The 21,909-nt window shown below is 41.3% G+C and overlaps 3 protein-coding genes across 3 annotated transcripts; 2 read left to right on the top strand and 1 right to left on the bottom strand.

Moving 5' to 3' along the window:
• Positions 1 to 3,181: 3,181 nt before the first annotated feature.
• p4htmb (prolyl 4-hydroxylase, transmembrane b) lies at positions 3,182 to 9,856 on the top strand (the record flags this gene model as incomplete). The annotated part of the gene is made up of 9 exons (XM_083971485.1): positions 3,182 to 3,514; positions 3,597 to 3,678; positions 5,168 to 5,358; positions 5,445 to 5,541; positions 6,882 to 7,044; positions 7,237 to 7,422; positions 7,660 to 7,750; positions 7,918 to 8,041; positions 9,404 to 9,856. 9 exons carry the CDS (start codon positions 3,182 to 3,184, stop codon positions 9,619 to 9,621), a joined length of 1,485 nt encoding a protein of 494 aa, XP_083827611.1. The 3' UTR covers positions 9,622 to 9,856.
• Positions 9,857 to 10,398: 542 nt separating this feature from the next.
• slc26a6l1 (solute carrier family 26 member 6, like 1) lies at positions 10,399 to 17,140 on the bottom strand (the record flags this gene model as incomplete). Its single annotated transcript, XM_083972455.1, is given in 20 exon segments — positions 10,399 to 10,425; positions 10,546 to 10,691; positions 10,771 to 10,825; positions 11,025 to 11,447; positions 11,632 to 11,742; positions 12,017 to 12,109; positions 12,192 to 12,261; positions 12,398 to 12,504; positions 13,387 to 13,482; positions 13,605 to 13,682; positions 14,125 to 14,238; positions 14,349 to 14,496; positions 14,585 to 14,667; positions 14,979 to 15,131; positions 15,893 to 16,057; positions 16,143 to 16,272; positions 16,274 to 16,307; positions 16,381 to 16,491; positions 16,681 to 16,820; positions 17,001 to 17,140. Coding segments are annotated over 20 exon segments (2,424 nt in total).
• A 1,537-nt stretch (positions 17,141 to 18,677) lies between these two features.
• Positions 18,678 to 21,879, top strand: kbtbd12 (kelch repeat and BTB (POZ) domain containing 12; the record flags this gene model as incomplete). Its single annotated transcript, XM_083971101.1, has 5 exons — positions 18,678 to 19,750; positions 19,822 to 20,092; positions 20,273 to 20,423; positions 20,541 to 20,738; positions 20,841 to 21,879. 5 exons carry the CDS (start codon positions 18,678 to 18,680, stop codon positions 21,008 to 21,010), a joined length of 1,863 nt encoding a protein of 620 aa, XP_083827227.1. The 3' UTR covers positions 21,011 to 21,879.
• Between the last annotated feature and the right edge of the window lie 30 nt (positions 21,880 to 21,909).

The following is a 21,909-nucleotide window of genomic DNA, read 5'->3' as shown; positions in this document are numbered from 1 at the left end:
CAGTAGGTGGCAGTGTTGCCCTTATAGCCTAATGTTCATATATCTACAAAATGCAATGAAATGAACTCTCCATCAAATGCTCTTTCTTAATTCAAACATCAAATCTTGTAACAACCAGAAGCTATAAAACAATTGTCTTAAGTATTTTGATCTTTGTCAATAAATATTTTTGTCTACAAGTTAGATAACACAAGAACAACATTGTGTAGTCCACCTCATATTGGAACTTGCCTGGCACTCATCTGACTGCACAAAAAATAGCCTATATTAATTTGAATACTGTTATGTAGAGCTCATGCAAGTTTCTCTTATCATTCCAATGAAATGTGTTTGGGTTTTTAGGAAGAAAGGCAATATTTTTTTGTGACCAACAGAAAAAAATAGAGAGCACGTTTCGTGTTCATAAATAAACCAAAGAAATGACAGAAGGAAATTGGAAGGAGTAGGAAGCAGACATGTTGTAAAATGGTTTAGATCTTCACCTCAAGTTTTTTGTCCTCGGAGACCACCGTCACTTTGCCGACGAGAGCAGCGCTGCAATGTAGAATCTGAACGCCGGATGTCACGGTTTCCTCCCGTTTTACACACTGGACCTTTAAGCACGTCGTGGATCCCTGCTGGACCGAGAGTTGTGGCTGGACCAGGGCTATCCAGACTGAAAAGCAGCGCGGGCTGCCCTCTAGCCACGGATAGCGGCTGTAGCTGCTAGCTTGAAATGCGCCTGGTAGCTCAAGTTAGCTTGGACCAGGTGATTTCAAGTGTCTCCCGAAAAGGTAGGATAAGCAACCACACGGGTTTCTTCACTAACGTCCACCACTTCACCATGTCGTTTAATTTGGTCTATTTTTTTTTTTTTTTAAATCCTAGCTCACACTCTATCTCACTGACTTTCGCAGGTTGTTTTTCCGCTTACCTGGCTCCGCAAAATTATTCCGCCCACAATTTAACGAAATATGATTGGCTAAGACACTTGTCAATATCAAATTCAGGTCCACATTCACTTGAAATAAACAGGCCTTCGTGAAGAAAAATTGTGATCCAAAGTCAAGCCAAAGTACTTTTAATTGTTTCCCATGGGAGAGATTTTGCTTAGTTAAACAAGGGAACCACTGCATGGACGAGAAACATAAAAAAAAAACGACGACAACAAAAAAACAATATGATCACAGAAATCTAGAAACACAGCACTGTACAAAAGACAAAAAAAAAAAAAACATTAACATTAAAACACAACAGAAACATTTGAGACAGGAAAAACATTGAAACAATAAGAAACAATGTAAACTCAACCTAAATATATTTTTTTTTAAATCAATGTGCAAAGAGAATGCTAAGAGGCTGTGCAAAAAAGTAGCTATACATTCATAAAGTGCTCGTGCACTTAAAGCAGATATCAGCTTCACGGCCGTTTCGGCTAATGCTGCGTTCAAGGCAGGCTTTTGAAACCGTAAGTTACAGCTTCAAGTCACAACTACGACTTGGTAGCGTTCCAGGTAACCCGTAGCTCGTGTTTTTACCATCCTGTTGTCTGTGAAAGTTCCCTATAACGGCCACTCGTAACTTCCGACCCGTGAACTCGTACCAGATCGAACTGGTATGACTTCACAGGAAGGAAAAACACAAAGTACGAGTTTCTTTGAACGCACCATGAGTTAGCAGCCCCCGCCCTTGTCAGGCATCAATTGGTCCTCGTGCTACGTCACCACATTCACGCGCATCCCTTGGCTGCACACACAGCCCTTCATGCCGTTCTCTCTCCTCATTGGATAACACTTGTATCCCACAAGGAAAATTTTCTCCTCGGGTTACAGCAGAGCAGAGTGACGGAGAGACTCGTGTTTAGGCTGAAATACTTCATGTAAGTGATTGCTGACGGAAAATAGGACTATTTAGGACTTATATTAACAAAAACATTCCACTGATATCTGCTTTAATGCTACAAATGACTGTTTTTGAACCTGTTGTGTTTACACAGGGGAACCCCATACCTCCTCCCTGAGTTCAACAATACTTAGGACATGAGACCTGTCAGTCAAAATGTTCTTTGCCTGGTCAAAAAGCTCTTTCTGATCCATAGTGGTCCATTTTCCCTTTAAGGTTATATTAACCCGAGTTTATAACACTAATCTAGAAGTGATTACTGTTTATTCAGTGAGTAAAAACAAACAAATAAATAAAACTACTGTATTTATTAAGATTACAAAGATTGACAATAGTTTTACACACACACACACACACACACACACACACACACACACACACACACACACACACACACACACACACACACACACACAGTCACACAGGCAGTATGCCTACTGAGATTGAGGATCAAGAGGCAGAATTTCTCCCAGCTTCTCTGTTATTCCATAATAAAGGATAAACAACTTAGAGAACAGAGAAATCAGACGAGCATGGTACACTTTGTAAAATAAACATAAGAACTTTTACATGATGAAATCCGGATATTAGTGCATTGATTCAGTTTCGATTTTTCCTGGCGTATCCCGGCCAATAGTGAAGGTCTGATGTTAACCTAGGGAATGGGATGTGTTATTGGTGCAGGTCACCAGAGGTCAGCATTGCACAGCAGGCAGGCTGTTGACTGTCAACTGGGAATGGCGTTTTTAAACAGACGGATAAAGCGCACACATCAGCACTGTTAATATGTCCACAAATGCATCGCTCATTTTAAATGCTCATAGTTTTAGTAGACACTGCATCAGGTTTGTGGTCCAGTTTTTTCCTCTGAAAGTGGTTCCGCTCGCGGTGGTTTGTGATGCGCAGTGCGCTTCGCTGCTGCCGCTCACTGGTGCTGCTGCAGTGTAAACAACCCCGACCGAGGCTGCAGCGCTGCTGCGGTCTGTGGGTGAAAGGAGAGTGATACGGCTGCGATCTAACTTCACATCTTAAACGAGGACAGTCTCACTATGCATCATCAGTTGTCTTTTTTCAATGCGCAACGACCTCAGTGTCATTTCTGCCGCAAAGAAGCTGGCCTGAGTGATCTGTGAGGATTTCTCTCTCTTTTTTCCTTCTTTTTTAATCAAACCGGACATCAGTCAGTCAGCACATCTGACACTAATGAACATCCAGCAGACGTTCATCTTGTGGTTTGATTAGATCAGATGGACTTTGCGGCTGAGGAAAGCCTCAGCTCCTTGTTGAATCTCCCAGGATTATGAGTGACAAGCAGGAAACCCCAGATTCTGAGGACACGACACCGTCCGGGAGCGCGACCTTGCCGCTCCAGCCACCGTGCGAGCGCCTCTCTCACAAGGGCAGCGTGTGTTCTCGCTCCTACTTCGTGGTAGTAATGGTGTTCTTTCACGTTTACATCATTAATGTTATAGCACTGCTGTTTTACGTGCACTACATCAGTGGTGGGCAGGAGGATGCGAGCCAGAGTCGTGATGCTCCCAGCGGGAACCACCAGCGCCCCGAACCGCGACGTCCGCCATCGAAACCTGAGTTTCAGCGCGAGCTTTTCCTCACAAGGATCGAGGGAATACGGGTGAGTGACGTGACGATGAATCAGTGGCACTTTTTTTTCCCATTTACAACCTCTGTTTGTAACCACACCATCACTCCACCAGGTGGGACATGTCCAGAGGGTGTCACTAGTGCCAGGCAAAGTGCATGAAATGAGGACTCTGAGTCTGAAACCTCTGCTGTTTGGTAAGAACCAAAACACCCGTGGAGCAAAACAAATGTACACCACACCCGCAGAAGCCTCTAGTGGCCAAAAAGGTTTTTTCATTTGGTGAAAACAAACATATGTTACATTCACCATCACCATACACATCAGTGTTAGATCCTCAGCTCCAGCATCCCCCAAATATAAAGCATGTGTGCTGAGATTGATCAGAAAGGAAGAAGATGTCCTGAGGTAACTGCTCTCAGCTCTGCACTTCTGGTCCAACTAAAGCAGTGTTTTTCAACCTTGGGGTTGCCACCCCACGTGCGGTCGCCTGGAATTCAAATGGGGTCGCCTGAAATGTCTAGTAATTGATTAAAAAAAAAAATTCTGATAATTTTTTTTTAAAGAGGAACTATGCAGGACTTGTATCTTAACTCTTATCTTAACTAACCCTTACCCTATCTTGCGTAACTCCAGCTCCATTTGTACCTTAATGAAGCAGCTTCAGAGTAATAGTGCTGGTTAAATAAATGACTTCTAACTTGTTCCAGGGAGAATGGAGGCTCTCCTTCACCGCGACACAAACGTGCCCCGTAACCCGTAATCTCTTGTTCATGACAGATAAGACTACACAAATATACACATCGTATGTGATAAATAACGTTATCCACCGCTCCATGGATGAATTTCTCGACGGTTTTGTTGAAAACAACATGTTGTACCAACAACATGGAGGAGAGGAGGGTTAGCAACACAGAGGAGAAGAGACCGGATAGTTCCTCTTTAACTAATTATTCTTTTTAAAATTAGGATTAAAAACACCAAACACAATCTTAAACAACTGTATCTATAATCAATAAAATAAATATCTGAGCTGGTGCATCTTAAAGCACAAGTAAGCAGAATGTTTGTGTTAATATAAGTCTTGAATTGTTATATCTTCCGACGGCAATCACTTACATAGAGTGTTTGGTCTGAAACACGGGTCTGTCAGTCACTCTGCTCTGCTGTAAGCCGAGGAGAAAACTTTCCTTGTATCCTACAACCTTTATCCAATGAGGAGAGAGAACGGCATAAAGGGGCGGCCCTCTCTGTGTGTGCAGCCAAGGGATGCGCGTGAATGTGGTGACGTAGGGACGAGGGCGGGGACTGCTAACTCCATCGGCTGACAAGAAGTTAGCCAAAACGACCGGATCGCTTACTTCTGCTTTAATTGACGGCCGCAGTCACGTGACTGCACAAGTGTCTCTGGGGTCGCCAGAAATTTGTAATATCAAAATGGGGTCACGAGCCAAAAAAGGTTCGGAACCACTCAACTAAGGGGTTAATGAGCAGAAATACCAAAAACCCAGCCAAACATGAATCAAAATACAGTGTGCAGTCATTACTTGTACTGGGGTAATGATGCTGTGCAAACATTTTAGAAAGAAAATCCATAATATAGGCTTCAGCAGGTCCATAAAAGCTGCCACTGATGAAGTAATTGTCTTTAAGGCTAGAGTCAAGAGTTTGTATATGTTTCTGCAGAGATCCCTGGATTTCTGACGGAGGATGAGTGTCGTGTTGTGATGCAGCTGGCCCAGCTTAAGGGTCTAATGGAAAGTCAGTTAATGGTGCAGGATGGTCAGGAAGAGCTGGCCAAGGAGCTCAATCTCAGCCCAGAGGAGATCTTCAACCTTCTCGATCTCAACCAGGATGGACAGTTGCAGCTCCAAGAGGTGTATGTCAGTTTTGGTGGATTGTGAGCCACAGTGAAGCCGTGGTACTTGCAACTCACCCTCTCCTCCTGCTGTACATCCGACAGATACTGACACATTCACGAGTGAGGGACGGCATCTGGCTCACACCGGAGAACCTGCGAGAAATCTACGCTGGGCTCAAAGCTGACAAGGATGGGAATGGTAAGAAAGCAACTTCATTCCTTCACCACTTATAGTTTCAACCAAGACTATTCAACAGTGCCTATTGGTGTCAAATAAATAGCTATCTATTTTTTTTGCACACTGTCTTAAAGTTATATTATAAAAGTTGCAGATGTGCAAAACTTGAGCAACTTTATTCACAATTATACTTAAGAAATTGTGGTATACCATTACAATATAACATATAATCACAAACTGTGAGTATAATTTGTTGGAAAACTTTATACACAGTATTAAAGAGGAACTATGCTATTCCAATTGCTTTTCTGCTGTTTTGCTAACCCTCCTCCTAGCCATGTGCATTTGTTTACAACAAAGCCAGTGAGAAAGCAATTAATACAGTGGTACATAGAGTTTTATATCATATACAATGTTACGATGTGTATATTTTTGTAGTCTTATCTGTCATAAACAAGAGATTATGGCACATCCTGTCCTCCTGTGTAACTTTTTGCTGTGAAATATGACTGAAGGCACGAGTGGAAGTCTGCACGTGTGTTAAAAAAAAATAAGAATGATAAAAAAAAAACGGCAGTAATTGGTCAAAGATATTGTTATCAGTTAGCGGCTAGTTTGCGAACGTGTTTGTCCTCGGCGGCCACCGTCACTTTGCCGACGGGAGGGGTGAGCGAGTGAGCGCTGCAATCTAGAATCTGATGGTACAGTTTAGCCCCAATACTACATACTGAGGCTAGGTTCATTACCTTTAATTGTCTGTGCAAGATGTTTTGAGATCGGCGGGGCAGAGACGGAGGCTCATGGTATTTCTACGTTTCCCTCATCAAAACTAAATACACAATCCAACAACTCCAAAACACTCCTGTGGACAAGTTGTGACCTGCACATTCACCACACACTATGAAATAATATCATATATTTATGTAACATTACGACACATGAAGCAAATACTCAGAACTACTTGAGCTTTTGAAATCACTCCGCCCAGCAGCCGTGTCTGAAATGTAGTTTCGGTTATGCATTTGCTAACGTTCCATTATTATTTCATAGCGTGGTGAATGTGCAGGTCACAACTTGTCCACGAGGGCGATTTTGAGTTGTTGGATTGTGTATTTAGTTTGATGAGAGAAACGTGGAAATACCGTGAGCCTCCGTCTCTGCCCCGCCGATCTCAAAACAGCATGCACAGACAATTAAAGGTAATGAACCTACTGCTATGACTATAGGGATTATGGCAATAGGCACATTTTCCGAAATGTTGAAATATCCTTCTAATGATTTCATTTGTTTTAATTGAGCCATTCATGTTAGTTATGCTGAAAGGCAGTGGGATTTATGGTGATTTTTTGTAACCTGGGCAGATTTGTTGAGTCTGGAAGAGTTCAGGCTTCTGAGCAATGACGCCTTTCAGCGCTTCCTGCTTCAGCAAGGGGTGAAAAGGAGTCAGCTGGTGAGGAACAGCAGACACACCTGGCTCTACCAGGGCAAAGGAGCACACCAGGTCCTCCAAGACATCAAGGCGAGGTGAGGAGGCCACACCAGTGCTAATGATTCATTGTGTTTTATTTTTGTGCTCCTGCCTTTTCTTGCCCTATGAATTAGAAGTGTAGGTTCTATAAGTAAGTTTGGTCATCTCTGAGCATGACAAACGATCAATATTTCTCTCAGGCTTTCCAATCCGTTTGATCTTCTAATTTATCTCTCTCACCACCAAAGAGTGACTCGTCTCACCCAGCTCCCACCCACCTTAGTGGACCTCAGTGAGCCGCTCCAGGTGGTTCGCTATGAGGAAGGAGGGCACTACCACGCCCACCACGACAGCGGCCCTGTCTATCCTGAAACCGCCTGCACGCACACACGGCCTGCAGCCAATACTTCCACTCCTTTTGAGACGTCTTGTAGGTAAGATGACTGAGGTGCATGATGTTGACAAAAAAAATCTGTGAAAAATTCATCTGTCTGTTGTGATTACTAAACTGTGTATTGGTGTTCCATTGTGACTACTGGCACGTTTGTGTGATTCTACATTGTCAGTATGGAAAAAATGTGTGTGCTTGCCACTTTTTTGCAAAGTGTATGTGTAGGGTTTGTTTGCATCATACATGTGAGTGTCAATTGAAATTTGTGTTGCACACTTAGGTACATCACAGTTCTCTTCTACCTGAACTCTGTTGAGGGGGGTGGGGAGACCGCATTCCCTGTGGCAGACAACAGGACCTATGATGAAGTGGTGCGTAATTGTGTATTGGTCTGGAAAGTTTCAGGGAGCCCTGTAAAAGTAGTGTGTACATACTGTGCATGTCTCTCACATCTGTGTTAGCTCACTTGTTTGTCAGTACGTGCATGGGCCTGACGCTAAGCAAACCGTGTTGCTGAGTGTGTGTGTGTGTGCTCTAGTCTCTCATACAGAACGACGTAGATCTTTTGGACACCAGAAGGAATTGTGACAAGAGCAACCTGAGGGTGAAGCCCACCAAAGGGACAGCTGTTTTCTGGTACAACTACCTTTCTGATGGAAGAGGTAGGATTCAAGTGAAAAATTACAATTATGCAATTACACAGAAAATTACTATACTACTGTTTTTTTAAAAGTACATTTTAAAGTTTTATTGATGCCAGTCTCTGTCCATACAGGAAATATGACAAAATATAGCTATAATATGGCTGCTGGTTAGCTTAGCTTAGCATGAAAATTGGAAAAAGGAAGAAAGCCATAGCCACACAAGGAAGAGTCTTCTCAACTCTCTGCATGAGAGTGAATAGTGTAGACGTTAAACTTCTCCTTTAAAGGGGTATTCAGGTGTGAATTTAATCCATGGTCTAACACACCGTGACACGAGAAAGACCCCCCCCCCTCGTGAGATGAAGTTTGCCGACCGCTAGCTTCTCTAGCTGTAGCATCCTCAGCAAAGACTGCACGATAGCAAAGACTGCTGTCTATTCCGCCACCAGCAAATCACCATCAAAAAGCCACTCATAGCCACATGAGTCTCGGTGCTGGGGGGATTTGGTGGTGTGGCTGTGGGCTATGCCTGCCCACGGCCACTGCAACTGAATGTTTGTGCTGCCAGGAGTCGGATGTGTTTTGTCAGTGGACGCAGAAAGTTGCTGCATAACGTATTACAGGAGGAGAGTGGGTGAGTTGTGTTTTTGTCCAGGCAAAGCTAACAGATGTTTGATGTCTCGTATTATGGGCTAGGACCCTGTTTGTACTGTTGATGAAGTTTGGTGCTGTTCTGAGCATTATTTGTAGCTATGAGTGGCTTTTTTAATGGCGGTTTGCTGGTGTAGGAATCAACAGCAGTGTATTGCTATCATGTAGTCTTTGCTGAGTTGCTCCAATAGAGAAGCTAGCGGTCGGTAAACTTTGTCTCTCGGGGAGGGGGGGGGACTTACTCGCTGTCACAGTGTGTTAGACCATTGGTTAAATTTATGCCGGAATATCCCTTCAAGAATGCCAATGCAATTTCCGTTTTAATGATTATTTTCTCATTATTCAAGTGCTAATTTATCACAGTAATGAACTGTAATGAAAATAGAAAAACTACATCTAAAATAGCAATGGAATAGCATTTCAGTTCAATTCAACTTGTCATTTAAAGTTAAATATTCATGTTTTGCAGGCGCAATGCATAAACACAACATGGTTCAAACTACCATGGGTAGCAGCAGATATATAATGTGTTTAAGATTGATTTGTGGCTCATGTAAAGCAACAGTTACCTACATGTTAATTGTGGGAGGGGGGGGGGTGTGTGTGGAACTATTCAATTAACTCATCTGGACCACTCAGTGTTTGAAAGCCACAATGTCCTTTAAAAACGAAAATCTCATCAAGGATGTTGCTAACTTCAGTTAAATGAGTTGTTTTTCACCTCACTAGGTTGGGTGGGGGAGCAGGATGAATATGCCCTACATGGAGGCTGTGTGGTCACCCATGGCACTAAGTGGGTCGCCAATAAATGGATAAACATTGATCCGGATTACCAGAGGCAGGTTCGCTACCAGCAGCTGGTGTCACAGCAGCCAGAGGAGGAGGAGGATGAAGGTCTGACTCTGAACCCTGACATACAGAGTCGCGATATCCATCAAGACTTGTAGCTCATACACCAAAATTAAAAAAAACAAAAAAACAATCTACCTAGCCTTCCTCGGTCCTGTGCACAAAGATTTTGGTAACACCCACTGTGACCAGTATGTAGAGCAAAAGATTTATTCAGGGAATGAGGTCACAGTGGGTTTATGCAACTGTAAAGAGATGCTTTTGGTAAAATGTTGCTAGGATATTGTTATCCTGTTATTTTTTGACTAATTATTATTTCCCATTTTAGGAATGTTGCACTAGGAACTCTTTAAAGGAGTTGAGACAAAAAAAAAACATTCCTTTGCATGTGTTAGCTTCACAGGTTTTGCTGTTGCTATGAGCAAAAAATTGCACTTGAAGATTGAAATGGCTGCTGTGAACATTTCAATGTCCTACCTTGTTACTGCTGCCATTACCAAAAAAGGCTCACACGTTCTCAGTGTGATGCATGTTGCCTTGTTTTTGTTCCTTGAATTCATCCTTATTTTACACCAGATTCTTAGATTAAAATGCACAGTTGTTTGGATCTTTCATTGTATTCATTTATTATTCATTTAATTTATTATTGTAAGACTCTCCTTCATGGAATAAAGTTAAATTAAGCTTGTGTCACAATTCACTTAGTTGTCTCTTACATACTTTGAAGATAACATGTATAAATATCAATGTGAGTGATTTGTTTTGCAATTCACTCAGTGCATAAACTGATTTACAAATACAAGTTCTTAGCTTGTGTTATGTTCAGCTGATGGTTTTCCATAGTCTGGGCTGGATTTCCTGTTTGGCTTCAGTCCTTAAAGTCTTGTGCTGCTGTGCATGTCCTGAAATGAGAACAAATTGTGAGGTTAATTTGACATGATAAAACAGGTCCTTGTCACTGTAGTTACTTACTGTAGGCTATGGACTGTGCAAAGAAAATGTCATCTGATGATCACACTCACCACTGATGGCTCACATCTGTTGAAGGAAGTTGCTCCTCTGTGGTTCAGACAATAGAGCACGGCATCATGAACGGAGGCAAAAAGATGTCTCTTAGTTATTGAATCGGAGAAGAATTCACCCAGCTCCAGCTGCTCCACCACAGAGGCTGAAGAACAGATAATGTGTATTACAAACATAATACAACCTTTTCATAACCTCAGTGAGGTGAGAAGGTCTGTACTTACCCTGACAACCAGCCATGTAGATATCCACATCAATCTCACTGAAGTCCTGGAAAACCTGTCAGTATAATAATCATCATTATCATCATCATCATCATCAAAAGTTACCAGTGCACCAAACTTTATGTTTGGGCTGTCTATCTTGTAATAAAGTCACACTTGCATCATTTAGTAAAGGGATTTGACACTGGGTGATGTGAAAGTAGGACGTGTTCACTTCAGTCATGTCTTATATTCTCTGTACCTTTACAACTTACATTTTTCATAGTCTTGATTGCCACTGTGTCAATGAAGTTAGCTGTGGAGAAGTCAAGAATGATGGAGTGAATGTCCCAGGTCCACTTGCCCAGAGAACCTAGAGAAACTCTCTCCAGGTCCTGACTCAGTGTGTCCTCACTGCTGGAGCCCAGGGTGGTGGTGTCCCCATCTTGCAGTTCAGACATCCACTCTAAGCTTGTGCAGTATGGATCTCCTCCTTTCAGGTATTCCCATCTACAGTGGCTGTCTGGTGCTCGGGGTGAGGTGGGAATGACAAACACTGTCCCGTTCTCTCGCTCGGTCCAGTCTTGTTCTTCATTGTCTGTCACGTCCCCATCTATGCATGTGTCCTTCCAGCCGGCTTCCTCCACAGAGAACACTGGTGCAGCAGACAGCTGTGTAACTGCCTTCTGTGCTCGTCTCTGAGGAATAGTCAGAAAAAGAATATACAATAACACTAATGTAGATTGGTTTGTAGAATCACATTTTGATAAAAAGACTAAAGGGCCAAACAGCTACAGAGAAGTTACTGTGGTCCTTCTAATGTGTTTGTGCTATAAATAATGAATGTCACCTCAGTGATGTTGAACATTTCCTCCATATTACCTCTCTCTTTGCCTGCCTCTTTGCTCGTCTCTCAGCTCTCCTTTCTCTACGTTTCTGTTTGGCCTCCTGCCTCCTCTTATAGATAATCATTTTACTGATGTCCAGCCCACTCTGAAGAAAGGCAATGGAGAAAGACAAATCACCATTATGCAAAAATATAGCAAAAGGGACCAAGAGAAGGAAATGTATTTAATTCACTTACAGACAGAAAACCATTTTGATAATAAATCATTTCAGTCAACATACATTTTCCGGGTTCGCCCTGGAATTTGAAGTAACCACTTTGTACAGTTTTTTTCTATGTTCTTACATTTTATGGACTAAATTATAAATTAATTTATAAAAAATAACAAAATGACTCAAAAATGAAAGTTATCCAACAAACCTTTTCTTTCAGGGCCTCGAGGTAGAGCTCAGCATTAGCAAAATATACAGTAGCAGAGGAGCGGAATATAGTAACACCTGGAATCTCTTTTGCCTGCCAAATAAAGAAACTCTCTTAGCTGGTGCTGCAGTCAGCATGATTAATGTTGCATATAAGACTCTCCATTGTGTTTTACTTCTCTGTGTGTCTCTATATCCAAGTACAATTCTGTACCAGGAACATTTCCCAGAACAGAGTATGTTGGCCTAAGAAATGAATAAAAGAATAGATGAAATCTCATGATGTGTTCATTGTTTTATCTTATCCAGCTGATTTTGCAGCCAAATATTAGTTACTAATATTGAGACAGAAATACAATACTGAGGTGCAGCTGAGACTTACAACTGAGTCCTGAAAATAACAGTAAGGAGAGCAAACATGATTGATGCTGCAAGACCCAGATCCAGGTTGAGGAGCAGCGTTGACACCCAAGTGACCAACCACACCACCTGGGGAGACACCATGACATCACACATTGTTTAGCAGAACAATGGGTAACACTTTATTTGACGCCTATCTCTATAACGCATTATAACCATACTTATGAGTTATATAGCAGTTATAGCACTGTATAACTATAGTTATAAACACTCATAAATGATCATAATGCTTTATAACAATAATCAAAACACACTATAAAGCATTTTATCATGACTTTTATAAGGTCAGGTATTATAATACGTTATAATTGTTAGTAACTTGCTGACAATGCCCACTTCGATAATGCATTATAAATATAGTTATGTGTTATAATTGGCTTATAAACGTGTATAACTATCATTATAAACATTCATAAATTATCACAAGGCTTTTAACAAAACGCGTAACATAATTTTTAAGCATTTTATAATGGCTTATGAGTTCAAGTATTATAATAGAGTTATAATGCTCTGTAATGTGTTATACATATTGTTATAAAACCTTATAATAATTTACGAGTGTTTATAATGATAGTTATACACGTTTATAAGCCAATTATTAACACATTATAACTATATTTATAATGCATTATCGATTTGGGCATTGTCAGCGAGGTACTAACATAACGTATTATATTACCTGACCTTATAAGTTATGATAAAATGCTTTATAGTGTGTTATGATTATTGTTACAAATCATTATGATCATTTATGAGTGTTTATAACTATAGTTATACAGTGCTATAACTGCATTATAACTCATTATAAGTATGGTTATAATGCATTATAGAGATAGGCGTCAAATAAAGTGTTACCGAACAATGATAAGGAAAATCACCTAGGCAGATTCTGTTACAGTCATTGCCAATCCCTTAAATTGCATAATAAACATAATGTAACTTCTTTCTCACCAGATCAATCTTGTTGCGCCTCCACAGTGTAACAATGTCAGAGTACTGCTTGAACATGCCCTTCAGATTTACAAAGACAATCACTGCGAGTACAGCCTAGAAAAGAGCACCCACACTTTAACATGATGCACAGTGCACCAAGAAAAGAAAAAAAATCAAATCACACATAATCTATCATGTGTCACAAACATTGTTTATCAGTGAACAGTTAGCAGAACCTTGGGCAGCTCCTGGAACAGTGGTCCGAGTCTCAGTATGGTCACCAACACAATTATACCCGAGGCCACTCCAGCCATCTGCAAGAGTTACACAAAGGTTGTTTGTTTGTTTGTGTTCAGCGGGTGTGATTACATCAGCAGAGATGAATTATGTAACGGCGCATATCTCTAACATTTAGTGGTAGCCTAGCAACTGTTATGTCTGGTGTTTAGGAATTGATTTTGTGTGTTGTTTAGGCAGATCATAAACACATTTGGTGAATTGCTGTAAGGTAAGTTGTTGCTTTCTTTGGGTTTTGAATTTCAACATGGGTCTTACATAAGGTGGTTATATTTGTTAGGTCAGGTTGTTGAGGCCAGCGTGTTATATCATTCCTGATGTAATTAAACATTATTTCAGTTTATCAATTGTCCTTAAGTATGTCTTATTCACAACATATTTACAGTACAACTATTGCACAATGTTTGCACTGTAAAATGATGTGGACTGATAGCTACTTGTAATGAATCGTTCACTCACTTGTGTTTTTCCCCCTGTGGTCTCTTGGATGAGACTTCGAGACATTGAAGGGCAGACAGAGTAGCACTGAAAGAAGCCTCCCACTACATTACTGAGACCCAGTGCCACCAGCTCCTGCAGCAGAGTGAGGACAGAGACAGAGAATGCAGAGAAAGAATTACAAACCGTGAAAAGGATGGTAACAGCAAACGTTAATGAGGGATCCGATGTGAATTCTAGCTCACCTGGTTACTGTCCACCTTGTATCCATGTTTCAGAGCAAATGTTTTTCCAAGAGAAATTGAAATAGCATATCCAACAATAGCCAGTGCAAAAGCATCACTGATAACATCTCCAAAAATGCTCACATCTGGGACACTGGGAGGACTTAAACTGGTGCATAGAGGACGAGAGGGTCAATTAGCACTTAACATGACATATATGTAATTAACAGAAGTATAACATCAGTACAAATGCTTACCCACAAGGAATTTCTCCCACAACTGAAACAGTGTAGTTGCTGTTCAAGTAGGCATAGTTTGATATCAGTGTTACGCCAACAATCTAAAGAATCACAGACAACACATAGAACATATACACAAACATTTACAAAAAAAAAATCCAAATTTCACAAACACTTCAAACCTTTAATCATTAAAAATCTGGTAAATCATATTGTAGATGTGGACCTAATTATTAACCATCTAATTTTTGCTGTGAAGTGCAAAAATAAAGAGACCCTGACACTGCTGCTGACTCAGCTGCTTGGTCCCACTGCTTTTTAGTGCTGCAACAGCAGCATTAGCAACAGAGCACTGAGCAAAGAGGTGAAAACACAAAGTGAGTCCAGAGAGTGTGTCCTCGTGTCAACTGACTGTGATGAGCTCCACTGGGATAGGAACTGGCAGCTTTGGACTGAGGAAGGAGTTGAGTTCCTTTGCTGCAATTAGGAACACCATAGACACGGCACTGACCACGAGGGTGGGAAGATGAGTCTGTGGCAGCAGGGAGCAAACATCCACAAGAGTCTGAAAATAAAGACACAACAGCAAGTCAGTTCAGCTATTCATAAAAACAATCATGCTTTGCTGAATCCATAATGTTTCTCACCTTGTTGGTTTATTCTTTAGGATATTCTGTACACTTACAATAATAGTTATTACAAAATCAATCAGCAGTCAGTTCAGTAGACTAAGGTCTCTTATGTGACATAATTAGGTTACAATAGTGAACTTTTTCACTATATTCTAATTCTTTGAGAATTTGGTTTTCATTAAATGTAAGCCATAATCGTTACAATTAAAATAAATAAGGACATTAAAGACTTTCAGTCTGTGTAATGAATCTATATAATATATGGGTTTCACTATTCGAACTTAACTACTGAAATAAATTAACTTTGACATGATATTCTCATTTATTGAGATGCACCTGTCTTGTAGATTTCTCTCATTGCATCTGTGAATGAAAATTTTCTCAAATATGAAGTGATAACTTCATAAGAAATGTAAACAGACTTTGATAAATGAAAGTTGGTAGGATAAATGAAATACTTAATGTTTGGAGAATTAGAATAAGTGTGTGCAAAGGGCTTCAAAAACTATTAGGATTGCTAAAGCACTTGCGGCCCTTTCTTACATTATGTAGTAAACTTCTTACCTACTGTAGTGGAGATATTGCACTTGGATGTTGCAGTTTAACAATTTAAGATTTTTATCACATTAAACTGCTAATGCAATCAGATCAGTATTGTGGTATCAACAAAAACAAAATACCTGTCAGTACTCACATACACCAGTGACAGCGGACCACTAAACCGTGTGGGTGAGACGCCAAAAATGTACTTCAGTTGGGCCACCACAGCATGGGCTGCAGCAGCTGTTGTATAAGCCCGTACCAGAGGCTCAGACAAGTACGTTCCCACAAATCCAAACTTTACCAAACCCAATACCACCTATACAAACAACCATGAATGCATACGTAAGTTTGGCAGCTATACCAACAAACATTATTATTCTTGCGGGATGTTGTTATCATACCTGAATAAGTCCTCCTAAGACAGTAGTAGCAGCCGCCACCTGTACTCTGTATGAGTCCCGGGCAGTTATGTCCACCTCTCCTGATGTGATGTTTGTCCCATTTGTTATGAGAAAATCTGTATCTGGAGCAACTGCCTACCATGATGCTGAGCACAGTGAATGTACCTGGACATAATAAAAGAAAAAACATTATTAAAGGTAATGATGGACATTTTACAATGACAGGCCCTCTACTTACCTATGGATATGTGACGCGATGTTCCAAAAAAGAAGTAGATTAAAGCTGGATAAAGAGACGTGTAGAGCCCAAACACAGGTGGTAAGGAAGCCAACAACGCGTACGCCATACCTGTGGAAACAGGAGTGAACACAAACATTTGATGCTGAGCTATTTTCTTGAAAAATGTAATATTCTCCAGAAGGACAGTGAATGCTTTCACAAAAGCCTTTGTGCATGACAAAAAGGTCTCTGCAATATCCTTATCTCGTTTCTTAAATTTTGATTATATTTACTTGACCATGACGGACTATGTCATACCTTGAGGCAGGTGAATTATACCCACACTGATACCAGAAATTAGGTCTGGCATGCCATAATCCCAAATTGAGTACTTTGGCAGCCAGTATAATACTGGAAAAGTGCTCAACACACTTCTTTTGAGCTTGGGTACCGTACATCTGTAAGGGATTTAAAGAAGACAAAATCACAAGTTAAAGTCTTAACATTGGTGGTTATCTTAAAGTCTAAATTTAATAAAGATGGGTCATCCTTGACAAGAAGATGAGAGCATCTACATCAACAGTATTAGCAGTCTTACAGTGAGAATCAAATTCACAAAATCATGAAATATACATTACCTTAAAGACTGTTTCAGCCATTCAGTTTGAGAGGGGTGAGTGTCAGAGTGTGTTTTTCTCTGTGTTACCTCTTCCAGTCTCTGCTCATCCAGCACTTCCCTCTCCACTCTGTACCTCCCAAACCTGCGTGTGGAGTCCATTGGACTGAAACTGACTTTCGTTAACTACAAACTGTCCATCAAACTGTTCTCCACGAGAAGATGCTTCAGTGCTGATGTCACTAGACCAACTGAATCTAAATATATACACATCATTTTGTAGAATAATTAACTATAGTCAGGATGTTGTGGGCAGAGCTTCTTAATGATTACAACAGGTGACCGGAAGACACCAATGATTGTGTGGTCTTGAAGAGGAAAAAGATTACGTGTACGGAATTCCAAATTATGTTTGACAGGTTTATTTCCATCCTTTCCGTTTTTCCATTTTCTAGCAAAAGAAAACCTAATGGACCACAAAATGTCAGCTTCTTGGTCAAGTGAGCAAGACAAATGGGTTTGTCAGATTTAGAGTTTTTTTGGTGTCTTGGGAACTCACCAGTGATTTGTTAATATCAAAGTCAAGTAAAAATAAAAGTTAGATACTGTATACAAAATACATTTCCTAACCCTATTTGTTGTGCACAGTCATCTCAAGAATATAGATGTTAAAGAGCCCTAACCCTAATCCTAACATAACCGAGGTCTGACTATCAGAACATGTGGGCAAACCATATACTGGGCCTTTAAGAGGGGTGCTGTCATGAAATCTGAAGCTCAGCTGCCTGGTTCATTTCAGTCATACCAGGGCTGCATGCACGTGACTCAGGAAAAAAAACTGCAACAAAGTATTGTCCAAAACAAAGTACAATAACATGTACAACAGTGGAATTATGAATGACAAAATATGTCAGTATTTTTCACACTCGCTACTTTAAAACCTACACAGTCCAGATCACTAGGACCTTTTTGACCCAGTTACTGTTTGTCACAACACAACACTGTCTATTTTTGGGTTAATGGCTCAGAGGGCCATGGCAGTGAAGGGGGTACATATCTTTTCCTCTCGCAATCGCTCAGACACTCAGTAACCCCACTGACTGACACAGTCAGCAACGTCAACAATACTTGCAGCCTGATGAAAAACATGGATATTTATGGGTCTTGTTAGACAAAAGACAACAGCAGACAGGAGGCACTGGTGACGTTGGTAAGTCTTCTTTATAAGAGGTCTGTGTATTGCATGATAAAGCCAGATATGGTAATTTGTAAGAGAGCACATGTTATAGACAATGGTCTCACTTTGCTAAATATATAAAGCTAATAAGGTTACAGTACATTAGAAAGTAAATTAGTAATTAGGCTGCTGAAATATATGTTCATTAAAGTTTACGTATATTTTATCTGATTTTTCATAAATACCCTAATAATGCTTGGAAGTCATAATCTTAGGGCGAGAATGTTGTATGGTTTAAAAGACCAAAATCATAAGAGTTGTTATGTTTAAACAGTTTAAGGACTACAAACAAATTACACATTTGTGTACACTTAAGGTTTTATTTGGTGCTGATGGCAGCTCAACTTTCTGATTATGTTTTCCTTTTTTTTCCCCCAGACACAATCTCCGCAGTAGTCGAGTTTAAAAACCTGTGTAACTTTGTGAATAGTTTTATCGTTACTCCTAAAAAGCTGAAATAAAATGGATCTGACAGCCAAACATGGGCTGGTGCTGCTCGAACAGCTGAAGAGGATGAGAGAGACAGAGCATCTGACAGATGTGGTACTGGTGGCTGAGGGCATCAGCTTTCCCTGTCACAGACTTATTCTATCCGCCTTCAGTCCTTACTTCCGTGTTATGTTCACATGTGGGCTTCGTGAGTGCAACAATAGAGAGATATTTCTGCGTGACACCCCTGCAGACAGTCTGGCTCTCCTCTTGAACTACATGTACTGTTCTGAGCTTCCCCTAACAAATGCAAATGTTCAAGGCATCTCCATTGCAGCTTTTCTCCTACAGATGGATGATGTCTTTGCTCGCTGTCAACTGCACATGACTGAAAACATGGATGCCTCCAACTGCCTTGGTGTGTACTACTTTTGCCGTGACCTCGGTGCAGAGGATCTGGCTGACCGTGCTCAGCGCGTCTTGAGGCAGCACTTCGTCCAAGTCTGCCAGAATGAGGAGGTCCTGGAGCTGGAGGCTCATCAGCTCGGGAAGCTCCTAAGTTCTGATGACCTCAATGTTTCCAGAGAGGAGACCATCCTGGATGTGGTCCTTCGCTGGGTCAAACACAATCCTCTGCTGGATGGAGAGATTCGTATTCGGCATCTTCCAGAGCTCCTGAGGAAGGTCCGTTTGCCACTGATAAATCCGGACTATTTAAGTGAGGCAATGAAGAGAAACACAGCCCTGCTTGCCGATGCTGAGTGTTTAGAGATGATGAATGAAGCGCTGGAAGCCACAGCAATGCATCCTTCAGCTGCACCACGTAAACTGAAACTGCGCTATGGCATGGAGACGACAGAAATGCTACTCTGCGTTGGTAACGACGGTGGAGGAATTCGGTCAAGATATGGGAACTACACTGAGCGCAGTTTTTGCTATGCCCCATCCACAGGCCGAACCTACTACATCACTTCACCTCGCTATGGAGAAGCCCTGGGTTATGTGGGCAGTGGGCTTGTAACTGAGAGAAATGACATTATTGTGGCAGGAGAGACGGGTGTACGTCGAATGGCCCGACAGAAAGTCATGAATGTTGAGATTTACAGGTGAGATGAAACTGGAACAATTGCTTGCCCCACATACAGGGGATGGTACTGATCCTTGTCCTATTGTGCAGGTACAAAGTAGAGGCCCAGGGAAGCTGGGAGCGCCTGTCTTCAGCAGAGTACCGTGATTCTTATGCCCTGGGGTCAGTAGGGGACACCTTGTACCTGCTGGGTGGGCAGATGAAGTTGAAGGACCAGTTTCTCATCACTAACTGTGTGGAGAGGTGGTCTCTGCAGGGCGGGCCCTGGCGGAGTGCAGCACCCTTGCCCATACCCTTGGCCTATCACAGCGTGGTCAGGATGAAAGATCGTCTTTATGTGATGGGTGGTCGAACCCCACAGGTGATGTCATAAAACCTACACACGTGCTTACATTTTAGGAATTATTCAGAACCCTTTAGCTCTTGTGTAATTAATAATATAATAACACGTTTTATGATAAATCTTACAGTATAAATATTTGACCCTTCTCTGATTGTACCTGATGTACTGTCACACCCTCCCTCCCCTTCAAACATTCAGTCATACAGGATGGATGATGAGCCTGACCGTCTTAGTAACCGCCTTCTGGAGTATGATCCAAATACAAACAAGTGGACAGAACTAGGTCCGATGAAGTACTCGAAGTATCGCTGCAGTGCTGTGGTACTTAATGGTGAAATTTATGTGATGGGTAAGACTCATTTGTTGCTCCTAGTTCTAGTACATGCACAGATGCAGTGTTGTCAGGATTCTGCTGAATTATTTGGATTACACTTACTTTGGTAACACTTAGTTTTTGCACCTACAGGAGGCATTGGTTGTGAAGGTGTTGACCGTGGGCAATCGCGTCACTGTCTCAATGCTGTGGAGATCTACAATGCAGATGGTGATTACTGGAGGGATGGCCCTCCCCTCCCGTGTGCTCAACTCTCACTGCACACCAACGCCTCTAATGCAGGAGCAGTGGGGGGCAAGATTTATGTGTGTGGATATTACAAAGGAGCAGGTAACGAAGCATAAGCATATGAAATATACCCATATAAAATGAAGATGTTGTTTTGAGTGAGTGTGAGAGTAATACTCCTCAATACTTCCTCTTAACCCTCAGGTCGTAATGATGACATAACAAAGGACATTTTAGAGCTGGACCCTTGGGAGAACCGGTGGACAGTGGTGGCTCGTCGCGCTCTGATGCATGACAACTATGATGTCTGCTTGGTGGCAAATCTCAACCCAAAGGGACTCATGTCCCCACCTGCAGACTTAGTGAAACTGTGACACCCCTGTCAGATCAGATCAAAGTCTGTTTGGGAGAATTAGTGAAGCAAATTAAATATTAATTATTAATGCACTTATCGCTGGGCCAAAGGCATTAACTCTTTCAAGCAGAAAAGGTCTTAGTGCTCTGCATGAGAGAAGACCTGCAGTTAATGGTTTGCACATTCTTTAACAAGAATAGATAGAATGATCATTTGTAAATAGTCTTTTTGTTGCAACCACACACTCATACATATAAATATAACAGTATATGTATGTATGTGTGTGTTGTAAATTGGCATGTTATGTTATGTTATTTTACTGTAGGTTTGCTTTTGGAAAAGCCCAGTCTAACTGTTTTTGTGCTAATAAACAAGCACTTTAGTGACATTATGGCACGGTTATGTTTTGAGCACAGAGACTATCCTTGTCCATTTATAATTTAAATGTGCACTTTTTTAGGTTTAGTTTTTAGGTTCACCTTGCTTACTTGAGTACTGCAGTCTTACACAACAGTTCTCAAAACCTATTTTCATGAAGGTTATAGTGTTTGTTTAGTTTGTTTTTAAGCCAAAGGAGTTTCAATAGTTCATACGCTATAATTATCACATAGCTACTGTGTGAAGACCTAAGTAATGGCTTGTCCTTGACTCCATTTTACCAGATTTGGGGAAATTGGATGATAATGGAGATATTGTACACGCAGGTTAGGTAAATTGGTGACTCTAAATTGCCCCTAGGTGTGAATGAGAGTGTGAATGGTTGTCTGTCTGTATTAGCCCTCCGATAGACTGGCAACCTGTCAGGCCAGGGTGTACCCTGCATTTCGCCCTACTGTAAGTCAGCTGAGCAGCTCCAGCCTCCCCTCGACCCTCGTGCAGGGTAAGCAGTATTTTGTGAGGCCCAGCTTGATATAATTT

The sequence above is a fragment of the Trachurus trachurus genome, assembly GCF_905171665.1.
Source record: "Trachurus trachurus genome assembly, chromosome: 5".
Taxonomy (NCBI): Eukaryota; Metazoa; Chordata; class Actinopteri; order Carangiformes; family Carangidae; genus Trachurus; species Trachurus trachurus.
This window is presented reverse-complemented; position numbering and strand designations above follow the sequence as displayed.